This window comes from Schistocerca serialis, chromosome 6, assembly GCF_023864345.2.
Source record: "Schistocerca serialis cubense isolate TAMUIC-IGC-003099 chromosome 6, iqSchSeri2.2, whole genome shotgun sequence".
Classification (NCBI taxonomy): Eukaryota; Metazoa; Arthropoda; class Insecta; order Orthoptera; family Acrididae; genus Schistocerca; species Schistocerca serialis.
Window position 1 is genome coordinate 287,904,020 of NC_064643.1, and position 13,998 is coordinate 287,918,017.

The 13,998-nt window shown below is 40.1% G+C and overlaps 1 protein-coding gene across 2 annotated transcripts in view; it reads left to right on the top strand.

The window, feature by feature from the left end:
* LOC126484217 (meckelin) overlaps window positions 1-13,998 on the top strand; it is a 221,669-nt gene that overhangs the window by 155,364 nt on the left and 52,307 nt on the right. For both annotated transcript variants that reach the window (XM_050107630.1, XM_050107631.1), the window contains exon 11: window positions 959-1,092. In XM_050107630.1, coding sequence (XP_049963587.1) covers window positions 959-1,092 — 134 coding nt within the window. The remainder of the gene's footprint in view (window positions 1-958; window positions 1,093-13,998) is intronic.

Genomic DNA, 13,998 nt, shown 5'->3' on the forward strand with positions numbered 1-13,998 from the left:
AGATCTGCCAGATTAGTTAATGAGTCCATTTTATGTATTAAGTGATACAACTTGGGATTTCATGACAAGAACATGGCCTTTTGGCTTTCTGAGTTAGAAGCGAGACAAGCCAAAAACTATAACTGCAATTATCAGAAGTATCCCTCTCTTCATGTTGTTCATTAAATGGTGGAAAATCTGTAAATGCAGTTGGTGCGGGAGTCATTTCTGTGCATTTGTTGAGCTTACACTGCACCTGTAATATAGCTGTCATTAACTCCTGATATTTGGGGTTTGTGTTAGTCGTTGTAAGTGTTTCATGGTTGAAAATCCACACACTTCATAATTACAGAAATGTTCAAGGTCTGATTTGCATGTGACATGGGTCATAAGTTGTTGACACATTTGTGAAAGATGATGTGCACACACTGCCAAGAAGGGGTGACACTATATAGGTTGCTCCTAGGAAACAGTGCAAGCTATGTTAAGACTGTATTCTACAGGAAATTCTGGTTTATACCATACCAAAGCTCTCGCTATGACAAACTGAGTCCGCATTGTAAACACCTTAGTCAATCTGAAAACGCATTCACTGTCACTCCGCAGATCATGTTACACCTGTCTTAGACCCGTCCGGTGCTGGCTTATAAGTCAAATTCTGCCAAGGTCTTGTAGAGGGTGTTCTCGATTACAAGCACCCAGTGGGTAGCAGCATCACAGTAGTTGACAGTGATGTTGCACCAGGTATTTTGTTTCATAATGACACTGTGTGGCACCATAATAACAACAACAACAGCTAAAATGCATCTGTTGCAATATTTGAAGAGAGTCAGACACAGTAGAACTATCCTTACCATTCTGCCTTGTGTGTGATATCACTGGCATTTGCATTTTGTATATTAAATTGAAATATTTTATGTGATAATATAATTTGAAATATTTTTGTGATTGATTATCAAATATTAACTCTTTTTTACAGTGGTTATTTGCCACAACAATCTATGAAAGATACATCAAGAATGCAGTTCAAGAATTTGTGGATCTCTGTTCTATGGCTAACATAAGTGTCTTCATTCTTGCTTCAGAGAATTATGGCTTCTATGTGCATGGAAGGTAGTATTTATATTGTCATTATCATCTAAAGTAATAGTAGTGTGTAAATTGTGGGTCACAGGTAGTATACTCATGTGGAAAATATGTATTGATAAGAATTTGCTGGGTCAATACAGATAAGACCAAAATTCCAAAGTCATTGTCCATCTCTCTTCATTTTCTACTGTTTTTTAGCAATTGAAATTTTCAGTGTGGGGATGTGAAGTAAAATGAACAATTTCATTACAATTATTGTATTAAAGGAACCTGTCCAGATTTCAGACACTATCCTAATTTGTGCCTCAAAAATCTTTAAATACATTTGAAGCATAATACAGAAAGGCAGGTGGCTACATATACAAAAATGCAGTTGATTCAGGCTTTACTGGTTTATAAATGCTGTAACATGAAAATGGACCAAGAAATGCAGATGTTAAAGAATACTGACAGCAGCAAATATCTTAAACTGCCAGATACCATTTTAATGAAATTAATCAATTTTTGAAAGTGTGGTGTGATCGGATACATAAAAAGAATCTACTCATCAAGTGGCAGCAGGAGGCTTTGGAAAAGACGCTGAGAGCCCTGGGTCAGGGGAGACCTACTGGATAGAGAGGAAAGAAAATCTGATTGCTGGGGACTGCACCGGATAAGATTAGAAAATGTGAGAGCTGAAAGGTGCAAGAAAGGGTGCACAATATTTATTTATTTATTTATTTAACCTGGCAAGATTAGGGCCATCAGGCCCTCTCTTACATCTAACCAGGCATTCTACTTATTTTACATTCATACGTTTTAGTAGGCATGTTAAACTACATCTGGTACAAAAAGTGAAATAAACAATTAGAAAGGTACACCTGGAAAAATACATACATATAGGGTTTATATTCGTAGATCATAACTACTGTTATAATTAGACATTATTGAAGAGACATATTTTAGATTGGAGTGCTGGCAGCAGGGAGTATGAGGGAGACTCATGGTGAAGGGAGGAGCAGAATAGACATGATGAAACATAATTAAGGAAATATAAAGGAAAAGAAGATTGCCTGGCTAATAGAGATAGATGAAGCGGAAGGCATCTCAGTAGCAAGATAGGAGACGCTAGCTTTGCTATTTGACAGATGAGAGGATTGGCCTGGTACATTAATTTTGTGGAGAACTTTATGAGGATGATAGTATGAAATGCTTCAATTTCTTCTTAAAAGCAGCAGGAGATTGAATTTTGCGCAAGGTAAGGGGCAGTTTGTTCCAGAGGCGGACAGCGGCAACTGAGAAGGAGTTTGCAAAAGTTTTTGTTTTGTGAGTGGGCACAGTTAGGATACCAAATAAGAGTGACCTCGTGTTTCGATTATGATGGCATGACAGGTTTTTAATCTCTGAAGCAAGGTACTGGGGTGCTTGTGCGACGAGGAGTCTGTGAAGTAGACATAGAGTGTGGTAGTCATGCAATTTGTCCGGCCGCAGCCACTTTAGCTCGGAATATGAAGCACTAACATGATCATATCGGCGAATGTTGCAGGTGTAACGCACACAGGCATTCATGGTTAGCTCTAGCCGTCTTTTGTTTTCACTACTCGTGCCTTGTTGAATCACATCACAATAGTGGAGGTTCGGTAGAACGAGTGCTTGCACGAGCTGGCGTTTCAAGTCCTGTGGAAATATGTTCCGAAACTTTTTGAGAGCATAGAGACAAGCAGACGTCTTTCGGCACACTGCGACTGTATTCTCCGCCCAGTTGAGATGCTCATCCAAAGTTACACCCAAGTTCTTCACTGTTTTCTGATATGGTATTGGAGTACCATCGAGCAGAATAGGAGGTAGCCGTTCGCGGAAATCTGAACTTATTAATTTCTGATGGGCTATTAAGATTACTTGCGTCTTTTTTGCATTTAGTTTAAGCCCCAGGCTTTTCGCCCATGACACTACTGAAGACAGATCATCATTCATCTGAGCGATTGCAGTGTTTACGTCTTCAGGTCTGATGCTTAGGTAGAGCTGGAGGTCGTCGGCATAGAAATGATATTTACAGGAGGACAGAACCGACGAAATATCGTTGACATATAAAGAAAACAAAAGTGGTCCTAAGACTGATCCTTGTGGCACTCCCGAGGAAACATGTTTCCAGGAAGATTTTTCATTTACGCAGACAACACATTGCTGTCTGTCTTTTAAGTAGCTTTCAAACCATCTCATTGCACTATCAGAGAAATTAAGCTGTTGCATTTTTCTGAGCAATATGTCAAAGTTAACAGTGTCAAAAGCTTTGCTGCAGTCCAGTAGCGTCAATATTGTTGCCTTTCGATTGTCGATGGCATATGTCAGGTCATCTGTTACTTTAATTAGAGCAGTGTTTGTGCTGTGATGTTTACGGAAACCGGATTGAAATTTGTCATATAGGCTGAATTCATGCAAGTGTTCAGTGATTTGGTCATGAACAATATATTCGAGTGCTTTGGAAACAGCAGGCAGTATGCTAATTGGTCGGTAATCACTAGGCAGTTGCGGGTTTTTGATCTTAGGGATGGGTCGAATTATGCTTCTTTTCCATGCAGTGGGGTATATTCCGTTCACGAGGGAAAAATTAAATATATCAGTTAAGACAGGTACTAAGATATCGGCAACATTCTTAATCATGGTTATACCGATACTGTCGTGGCCTATTGCATCAGAAAAGATTCTCATTATTGCTTTTCTTGCCGTATTTGTTGTTACATGTTTTAGATGGAAGGTATCGTTGTTAGTTATCCTGTTTGGGGATTCTTGTGGACGGTAATTATCAGCCGTGCTGGTATTCAGAGGTGCAGAGAAGAATTCATTTAATTCGTTAGCTGACACATGAAAAGTAGTTTCCAATTTTGCCTTTCCGACCCCCAAGCTACGGAGATTCTTCCATAGAGTCATGGGCGTCAGATCGCTGCATACAAGGGAGCGAGCGTGCCTGATTTTAGCATTACGAATGCATTGTTTCACTCTGTTCCGTAGCTTTCTGTATTCTTCGAAACGCTCGGGTTTCGGATCTGCCTTGAAACGCCTGTGGGCAGCATCCCTATTAGTCATCATTTGACGTAATTCAGCTGTCAGCCATAGAGCAGGAGATTTTCTTATACGGATTGTGCGCACAGGTGCATGTTTGTCATAGAGGGCAGTGAGTTTATCACCAAGTTCATTAATTTTGCCGTCAATTGTAGGTTCTCTGATTATTTGATGCCATGAGATTTCTGAGCAATCGGCTGTTAGAGCGTCAAGGTCAATACGTTTCATGTTCCTACAAGTTATGTAACGCGATTTGATCCTTGTGGGCTGCACATAGTAGGCCAGGAATATTACAACATGTGCTGAGAGGCCAGGGGCCGATGTTTGACCAGCATCTCTTACTTTGTCAGTCTGTTTCGTTGCGATTACGTCTATAAGAGTATGACTGTGCGCCGTATGGTGTGTAGGTTGTAATGGAAGAATGTTCGTGCTATTGCAACTAAACAATATTCTTAGGTTTATTGCAGAGGGAGTGTCTCTTAGCAGGTCTACGTTCAAGTCACCCATTACGATGACATGTTCATATTGACACTGGAGTGAATGTAATTCCGACTGGAAGGAACTCATTGAGTTTATTTTTGGCGGCTTGTACACGACGCCAGTCAAGAATTTCCGACTTTGTATATTTATTTCAATGAACATGAATTCAGTCTCTTTTTCTTCAGCAGGATTTGACGTACATAAGACTTTCGCTTTGAGATCTGTTCGTATACATGCACCGACCCCGCCACCTCGCTTTTTTGATCTGTCTGCCCTAAGAAATGTGTACCCTGGGAGATGAGTAGATGCAGAGGATATGTGTGGTTTCAACCACGTTTCGGATAAGAGGATTACGTGGTAGTTTAGTTGGTTGAAGAGGAGGCTAAGTTCTTCGTAATGTGCAGGTAAAGACTGGATGTTGCAGTGAGCTGCTAAAAGCTCTGACGCGTTCTGCTGAGCAGCCTGGAGTAGGGTGGCAGACTGGTTTGTCCCTTTGTTAGGCACTACCTGCCGCGAGGGGCACTGGCCGGTGCTTCCGCCAAGTGACATAACACAGGGGTGTCCGAGATTTTGCGCGCCCGGTTTGTGACTCCGTGAGTGCCGAAAGAAAGGCGACTACAAGAGATTTCCTGAGATTGCGGGAGTATAGAAAATGGATTAGTGGTATTCGGTGCAAGGAGAATATGACCAATAATAGTGACGGCTGTGTGTCACTGTGTATCCTATGTCGTAAGAGGAGAAATGTAATTAGCGTATTTGAAACAGGTTAGGGTGGAAATAAAGGAAAGGGGAGTGATTTAAGAGGCCGATGCTGCCAGCAGAGAGAAGTAAGCTTAATAATTAATAGATTATCGTAGGAAGCTAGAATTAAATTGAAATTTACTAAAGTGATACTGGTAGTGATTATCGTAGGAAGCTACAATTAGATTGAAATTTGCTAAAGTGATACTGATGGTGATTTTTGTTATGAACAATTTAAACCGAAGAGATGGGTGATTAATGAACTAAAGGAGAGACTAATAATTGCAATAGAACTATTACAGAATGGAAGAGAATAAACTGAGAAAATGAAAAAAGTATTAGCAGAAACTAAAATTAAGTAATGGTTAGAGCTACAGACACAAAAAACAGTGAAAAGTTAATACAGTTACAAAAACAATTAGTTGAAGGTACAAATATGGGTATAATTGAAAAGTTAATACAGTTACAAGACTATATCTGAGTATAGGGCTGTTACAATTTGCAAATGGTGTTAAGTTTGCACTTTTGGCTCGAGTAGCTTCACTTAATACTATTCAGTTCTGTCATGTTTGTGACTGTCTTCTTTCCAGCTGCTGTCTTAATGATTACTCTGCCATCCTGAGTCCACACATTCTGAAGACCGAAATGGGATATGGCACTGTTTAAAATCTTTAGCCGTTCGTGTGTCAGATCTTCCCTTATTGTAAGCCCTGTCCTTGCTAACTTCTTCTTCTGGGTAAAGATCTCTGCCCTTTTCCGGTACGAGAGAAATTTAATTATTATTGGACGAGGTTTGGTAGCACCTGGTAGTTTCGTCCCACCCGATGGCTCCTGTCAATGTCTGCCTTGGTCACTTCAGCACCTAATTTTTCACGTGCAACCTCTATAAGCAGGTTGTCTGTGTCTTCTTCCTTATTTTCTGCTACTCCAAACAGTCGTAGACTATTTCGCCTTTGGTACTGTTCTAGCTCGTCTGTTGTGGCAGATAGTTTCACTTCTAACTCTCGTGTCTTTTTCTCATATTCAGACACCGACTTTTTTAGTGCTGTAATTTCGGCAGTATTGGCCTCAACAGTTTCACACATTTTGGCCAATACTGCTGCCGTTACAGTATCTGATATAGTGCCTGCTATCAGATCGAGATTGTTTTTATCGCGAAGCGCAGTGTTTACCTCAGAGCGGACCAGCTCCGCTATACTGGGAGCCGCGGCCGCACCTTCCGCCAAGAGCAGACCCGCCGCACCTGCGGCTTCCCTGCTGCTGGACGCGCTGCTGTTCACTCTTCTGTTTACCATTTTCTCGAAGATATTGGCGGAGCACAGAAAAAAAATAGCACTACTGCACAGAACACTGTTGTTTACACGATTTCCACTTGTACTAGACAACACCACCTGTGAGAACACCTTCGAAATCAACTAAATTTCGCGAGCCGAACTTGACACGTGTTACACTGCAGCCGCCATGATACGACGATTACTGCCAAAACATCATGCATAAGTTAATAAGAGCAAAAAGCTAAGAGTATTAACACATACAATGTGCTTAACTTTCTGCTCTTATTAACTTGTACATGATGTTTTCACAGTAATTTCTGTGTTGCATATTGCCCTATCTCCCACCTTTAATCTCTTAGGTTTTCAAATCTCATCCAGTGCAGTCCCCAACAATCAGTTTTTCCTTTTTATCTCATCTGGACAATCTATCCTGGCTCAGGGTTCTAGGCAACTTTTTTGAACTCTCCATATTTCCTAAACCTCACTAGTCCTTTTCCTTCACCTCTCTTCTTTCCCCTCCAACCCTTCTGCCAGACGAAGCAGCCACTGACTCTGAAAGTTTGCAAAGTTCTATGCCTTTCAATATATGTACCCCTGCAGCCACTTGGTGAGGAGATTTTTTATCTATCCTGTTACATTAGATAACATCAGAATTAATCAGTTAGTGACAATATAATGTAAATGAATAAATAAAACATCTACTCACCAAGCAGCAGAAGGGGAACACACACACAAAAGGATTTAACTTTAATGGCAGAAGAGTTGAAGAGGAAAGAAGTGGGGTGAAGGAAAAGGAGTGGAGTGGTTTAGGGAAAGGGGTACAGTTCAGAAAAGTCATCCAGAATCCCAGGTCAGGGAAGATTTACCGGATGGTTCTGGAGGACTTTTCTCCTTCCCCTTCAACTTTTCTGCCAGAATAAGAAGAAGCCACTGGCTCCAAAAGCTTTTAAAAGGTAAATCCCTTTGTGTATGTGTTCCTCTGCTGTCATTGGAGAGAAGATTTTTTTATCTATCAATTACATTTAGATATCATTTTAATAATTGTATTCAGATTTAAATGAGAAGTCATTGTTTGTGGAGACTACAATGCAGATTTTTTTGTCAGATGACATTGATTGAGGACATTTGGTTGGTGATGTCCATATTTATACATATGGCACATGAAAATACCTAAAACTAAGACCTAAAACTGTGTTTATGTTCTGGGTATGCACAGTTGCAGCACATTACTGTGCTTCCCAATCAATTCAGTTCAGCTGCATCTGATCTTTGTGTGGTTCCCAGTCATGGAAACAAACGAATCAAACTCCTGTTCTATTTTGCACATTTCCACTCAGTATCAGCTAAAGGAATAATTTTCAGGGTTAACTGATCACTTAGGAAGTACTAATTGCCCAAAAGTGAGCAGTAATAGTAATATGTGGTATTCACTTGTGATCATCATGTTGATCTCTCTTCAAGGAGTTAGGCTTTTTAACTACACAATCACATTGCATATATTCAGTAATGAAGTGCATCGTAAATAATCCATCATGATATCCACACCTACAACACTAAAAGGAAAAATTACCTTTATTTTCCATTATTAAAGCTGTGAGTGGTTCAGAAAGGAGTTCAATATGCAGCAACAAAAATGTTTGATCATTTGCCCAATGTCATAAAATGTGTAACAGGTAACAAAGCAAGTTGTAAATCTAACCTAAAATCATTTGTCTTGGACAACTCCTCTTTTAAATTGACTAATTCCCCATTATCTCAATAAAAGAATCATTCAAATGATCTACAGAACATGTAACTAACCAACTCTCTCCCTGCCTCCTCCCCCCACCCCCCACCCCCTCTCTCTCTCTCTATTTATTAAACACACACACACACACACACACACACACACACACACACACACAAACTACATTCTGCTGACTATTGATTCATTTGACCACACGGTGACTCAACATGCTGCTGAATATATCATGCTTAACTTCAATTGCAGCATCCCACCCTTTTATCTAACTCCTACCAGAATTACTTGCCTTGCAAAAATGGCATCTGGGGTGTTGTGCAGATAGGGTATGGCTACAGGTCACAGGATGTCATTCATGTAGTTCACACTGAGTGCAGTGCTCTGGACATTCACCAACTGTGATTTGTGATTGTACCCAATATCACCCCTTACCAGAAGGCCTTGAGTTGGCACCGTATCTTGTGCAAATTCAGTCCCTCCTGTCTGTGGCGAATCAAAAGGCAGCCATCATTTTGAAACAAATAGAACCTGGATTCATCTGAAAACACTATCTGGTGTCATTCCTGTTCACGGTGACATTGTTCTGCACTCCATTGTCATCTAGCACATTTCTGCACATTCGTCAAAGGTAGGTGGAAAAGTGGGCAACATGCACGTAATCTGTGCTGTAATAAACAATGATGGACTGTCAGCCCTGACAGTGTACAATGTGTCACACTGTTTCACTGTTGTGCCAGAGCTGATGAGGAAACAGATCTATCCTGCAATGCCATTTGAATGAGGTGTCAATCTTCTCAAGGGACGATCTGAGTGGTGCAATCTGACCCATCTCTTCATGTTCTATGGCCTTCTGTGAACTATTCTGTGAACATCCGTTGCTCTGACAAAACACTTTGTCCCACACAAGCAGCAATTTCCTGGATGGATGCATCACATTCTCTCATGCCAATAATGCGCCCTCTTTCAAACTAACTGAGTTGATGGTACAGTTCGTGCATATGCTTGCGAGGCATCCAACATGTCTGCTCAAGTCACACTGCTCCACTACCTTTGGTTTATAGTGACAACAAGAGCTGCAGGCACATTTTGCCAGTACATGGTGTTGCGCAGTATTATCGATGTTGACTTTGAACATGCTGGCCAATATGGTTCAAATGTTAATGATTTCTGCAGAATGTACTAGTGTACATGTCCTGTGAATATTAATGTCCTGCCTCTAGTCATTCAAGGTGTTCTGTCCCCCCACCCCCACCCACCCCCGAAAAAGAGTGTATCGTCTAGTCTTTTAGGAGACATTCAACATTTAAATTCACTCCCTCCAAATATTCAGTTTGTGATGGAGGTAGAAAAGGATATGACACTTCCCTTCCTGTACATTTTGGTAGAAAGGAAAGCCAGTGGAATACTAGGGCATAACATGTACCACCAACCTATTCAGCCTCCAAGTTTTCATCCCCTGCAACTTTGTGATGGTCCATTGCACATACTGGTTTGGAGAGCACATATTGTTCCCAATCCTGATAGTGCACTGGGTGAACTTCTAAATCTGAGGAGATTTTTATGACAGAACATTTATTCAAAGAAACAAATTCAGCATAATTTCCATCAAAGTTACTCTAGTCCAGGGAACAAAATGAAGAAACAGAAGACTCCATTATCACAATATTCTTGCCATACTTCAGTGGTAATTTCTTCAAGATTTGGAAGTAACCTTAGCAGACACAGCATTAAATATGTCTTTCAGCCACACATGGAACATTTATGGATTCTTTCATAAACAATCTCAGTCTTAGGAAACAAGGCATATAAAAATGTTGTATATTGGCTAGACATGTCACATGATGCAAGACTGTTGCAGTGAACATCATTATTATACACCCATAGGCCAAGTGGGTAACTCTGCTAGAGTAGGACACTGTCTTAGTACAAGACATCATATGATCTACTAGAAGAGAAAGAGTGTATTCCCAGTTTCATCTTTAATTGCAATTGGTTCAGCCTAGTTTTGGACGTAATTTGTCTTCTAACTTTTATCTTTGTATGAGCTAGGTTCGTGAACCAATGTGGCTAGTGATTGTTGTTATTGTGAGATTGTGATAAAGGAGTTGTTTGCTGCTTATAAACAGCTGGAAGCAGCATTGGCAACTGTCAACTTGCTTCAATATTGCTGCTGTGAATTATGCCAGTGTCTGTGTGGCAGGGCTGTCTTCTGTTGTTAACACATCTGCCTTCTACTTTTCCGTCAGTCACAATAGAAACACTTGCATCTGGTGACTTGCAAAGAGAAAAAAAACCTGTTGAAGTCACATGATGATGTAGTGAAACCATCAGGCATAAAGTGCCATAGCTGGAAGCCATCTAGCCAGCAAGTAGATGACTGGTAAGATACCCAAAAACCAGAAACCATTACATAGTACCAAGACAGAGGTCTGTGAGTGTAATCCAAAATAAAAATGCCAAGTTGTTATACTAGAATTGCAATGGAGGGAATGTGATTGAAGGACTCATATACAGAGAGCAAGTGATTGCTTGGCAAGCTACATGGGACTTTAAAGCCACTTGCCAGAGTCCGTACTTGGCTAAGACCTACTTGCTAGACAGCATGCTTGGTTTACTTGCTGCTGGTGCCTTGTGTATATGTAATCCAAAGGCTCCAACTCAGATACTTCCAACTCAGATACCACTATGGTGTCTGCCTTGAAACTGATATAAGCATCATAAGATATTAACCCGGCAGTGCATGCACCTCGAAACAGGACGGCAGTACACGCAGCTGGTCTCACAGCCCCTTGCAGTTTCTATCTTTCTGAATTTGCATTTAGATGTTATTATGGAGGGAAGCGTTATTAAATGAAGTAATATCATTAAAAATCAGTTTAGTAAATATATTTAAGGGATAAATTTAATATTTTGATCAAAAATATTTACACAAATGGAGATACATAAAATTTAGCTGTTATCAAAATAATGCGTGTATTCAATCAGATATTTTGTCGATACAGTCTTGGCACACAGTAACAGAATGTTCAAGACAAATGTATTTCTTACAGTTCTTACAAATATATCTTGTTTTTATGTTTTTGCTTCTGCAGTCCACACACCGTTCTCGTGAAGTCGCAGTTGATTCCACTTCAGAAATTTTCACACTGCAAAGCTCTCCAATTCTCTCAGTTATCTTCCTTGGCAATATTTTTGACATTACTCTTTGCTGAAGATGATCATGCAGAAACGCAAAAGAAAGCTGCCTCAAAAACTCTGTTTTTCTGAGTTGTTCTTTCTGATTTGAGTTGAAAATAATAGCAGCATTTATTGCAGCTCTGTTCATGATGCTATAAAAAACAACCATTGGCCATCTTCTTGTGTTTCTAGCTACATTATATGTTGCACTCATTCTGTCTACAACATCAACTCCATCCTTAGTAAGGTTATAGAAAGTGATGATTTCTGGTTTTTTATCATTTCCTGTATTTTCGTCAATATTTCCATTGTGGTACATCGATGACAGTAGTAATACCACTCTATTTTGTTTTGGCACATAAGAGACGAAGGTGCAATTTTTCTGAAATCCAAACATAGATGACTTTTCTTGTTGGTTTTTAGTGTTAATAAATCCCTTGGGACTTGTCTCTTGTTCTTCCTCAGGCTACCAACGATGGTCGTATTCTTCGTAATCAATGTGTTTGCAAGCTCGTAACTTGTAAAATAATTGTTGCGGCCTGTATTCAGGATAGGTTGGCAAAGTCTCTGAACACGTTCAACTGGTCTGTTGTCCTGTCTGTAAGGGCCTTCAGGCTGTTGCCCAACATACACCTCCATGTTGAATGTGTAAAACATTCTGGCATCCACTGCTGCAAAAATCTTTACTCCACACGTGTTTGGCTTATTTGGCATGTACTGTCGGAATCTGCATCTTCCACAGAATGCTTCTAGTTTTTCATCAATTGTCACGTATTCAGAAACTGTATAAGCCTTCTGAAAGTTTTCAACAATTAGACTGAACACCTGTCTTATCGCCGCCATGTGATCTGTTTTCTCCCTTTCCATTCTCGTTTGTTTATCATCGAATCTGAGGCATTGAAGGAGAAAACAAAATCTGTTTATGCCCATTGTGAGATGAAATATTTCAACTCCTGTGCCATCTGTTCGCCACAAATCTTGTAGACTTAGTCGATGGGCTCGCATTACACCAGCGTAGTACAATAATCCCAATACGGCCTTTATTTCAGCTTTATCAGTTTGTTGTGCATCTCTTTCCCTTGAAAAGTTTCCCTGGATACTTTGAATGTACCTATTAGTAAAGTCAATGAGTATGTGTATAATGTTTTCATCAAAAAACAGTTCCCAGCACTGTAGAGGATTTGTAGCACTTTTCGCAGCACCTTTCGCACCTGGTAAATGAGTTATGATGTTATGATAACATGTGCAGGAGTTCTTTGGTGGAGTACGAGAGTTCCATACTGTTCCATCTTTACCGACAAACACATGACTGTCAGCGCCACAATCACTGTCTTCTGATTCATCACATGATGTTTTTTGTTTGGTGGCAGAATCACTTTTCCACTCTGGGTCCTGGATTTCTTCAAAGTCGATTTCTCCATCTTCAGAATCACCAGCATCACTTTCAGCCATTACTACTTCAATCAAGTTCCTAATTCTCTCCTCCTGTGCCTCGTAAGAATAAGCCACGATGCAGTTACAACACTTACAACACACTAAAATAAGGTACAAAGCATAAAAAATCTGTTCTACCACTAAACTAAGCAGATACCGCAAATACGCGCAAGTGTGAATAACCTTGGCAGAGCTACCAATAAATTGACACCAATGCATGCAGCTGGCCTGTGAGACCCTTGACCTCTTTGTTGTGAGCTAACTGGAAGCGCTATTGTTGAAATACCAGATAAAGAAAAGAACGAAAACTGGCATTCTACGGATCGGAGCGTGGAATGTCAGATCCCTTAATCGGGCAGGTAGGTTAGAAAATTTAAAAAGGGAAATGGATAGGTTAAAGTTAGATATAGTGGGAATTTGTGAAGTTCGGTGGCAGGAGGAACAAGACTTTTGGTCAGTTGATTACAGGGTTATAAATACAAAATCAAATAGGGGTAATGCAGGAGTAGGTTTAATAATGAATAAAAAAATAGGAGTGCGGGTTAGCTACTACAAACAGCATAGTGAACGCTTTATTGTGGCCAAGCCCATGCCTACTACAGTAGTACAAGTTTATATGCCAACTAGCTCTGCAGATGATGAAGAAATTGATGAAATGTATGACGAGATAAAAGAAATTATTCAGGTAGTGAAGGGAGACGAAAATTTAATAGTCATGGGTGACTGTAATTCGTCAGTAGGAAAAGGGAGAGAAGGAAACACAGTAGGTGAATATGGATTGGGGGGGAAGAAATGAAAGAGGAAGCCGCCTTGTAGAATTTTGCACAGAGCATAACTTAATCATAGCTAACACTTGGTTCAAGAATCATAAAAGAAGGTTGTATACCTGGAAGAATCCTGGAGATACTAAAAGGTATCAGATAGATTATATAATGGTAAGACAGAGATTTAGGAACCAGGTTTTAAATTGTAAACATTTCCAGGGGCAGATGTGGATTCTGACCACAATCTATTGGTTATGAACTGCAGATTGAAACTGAAGAA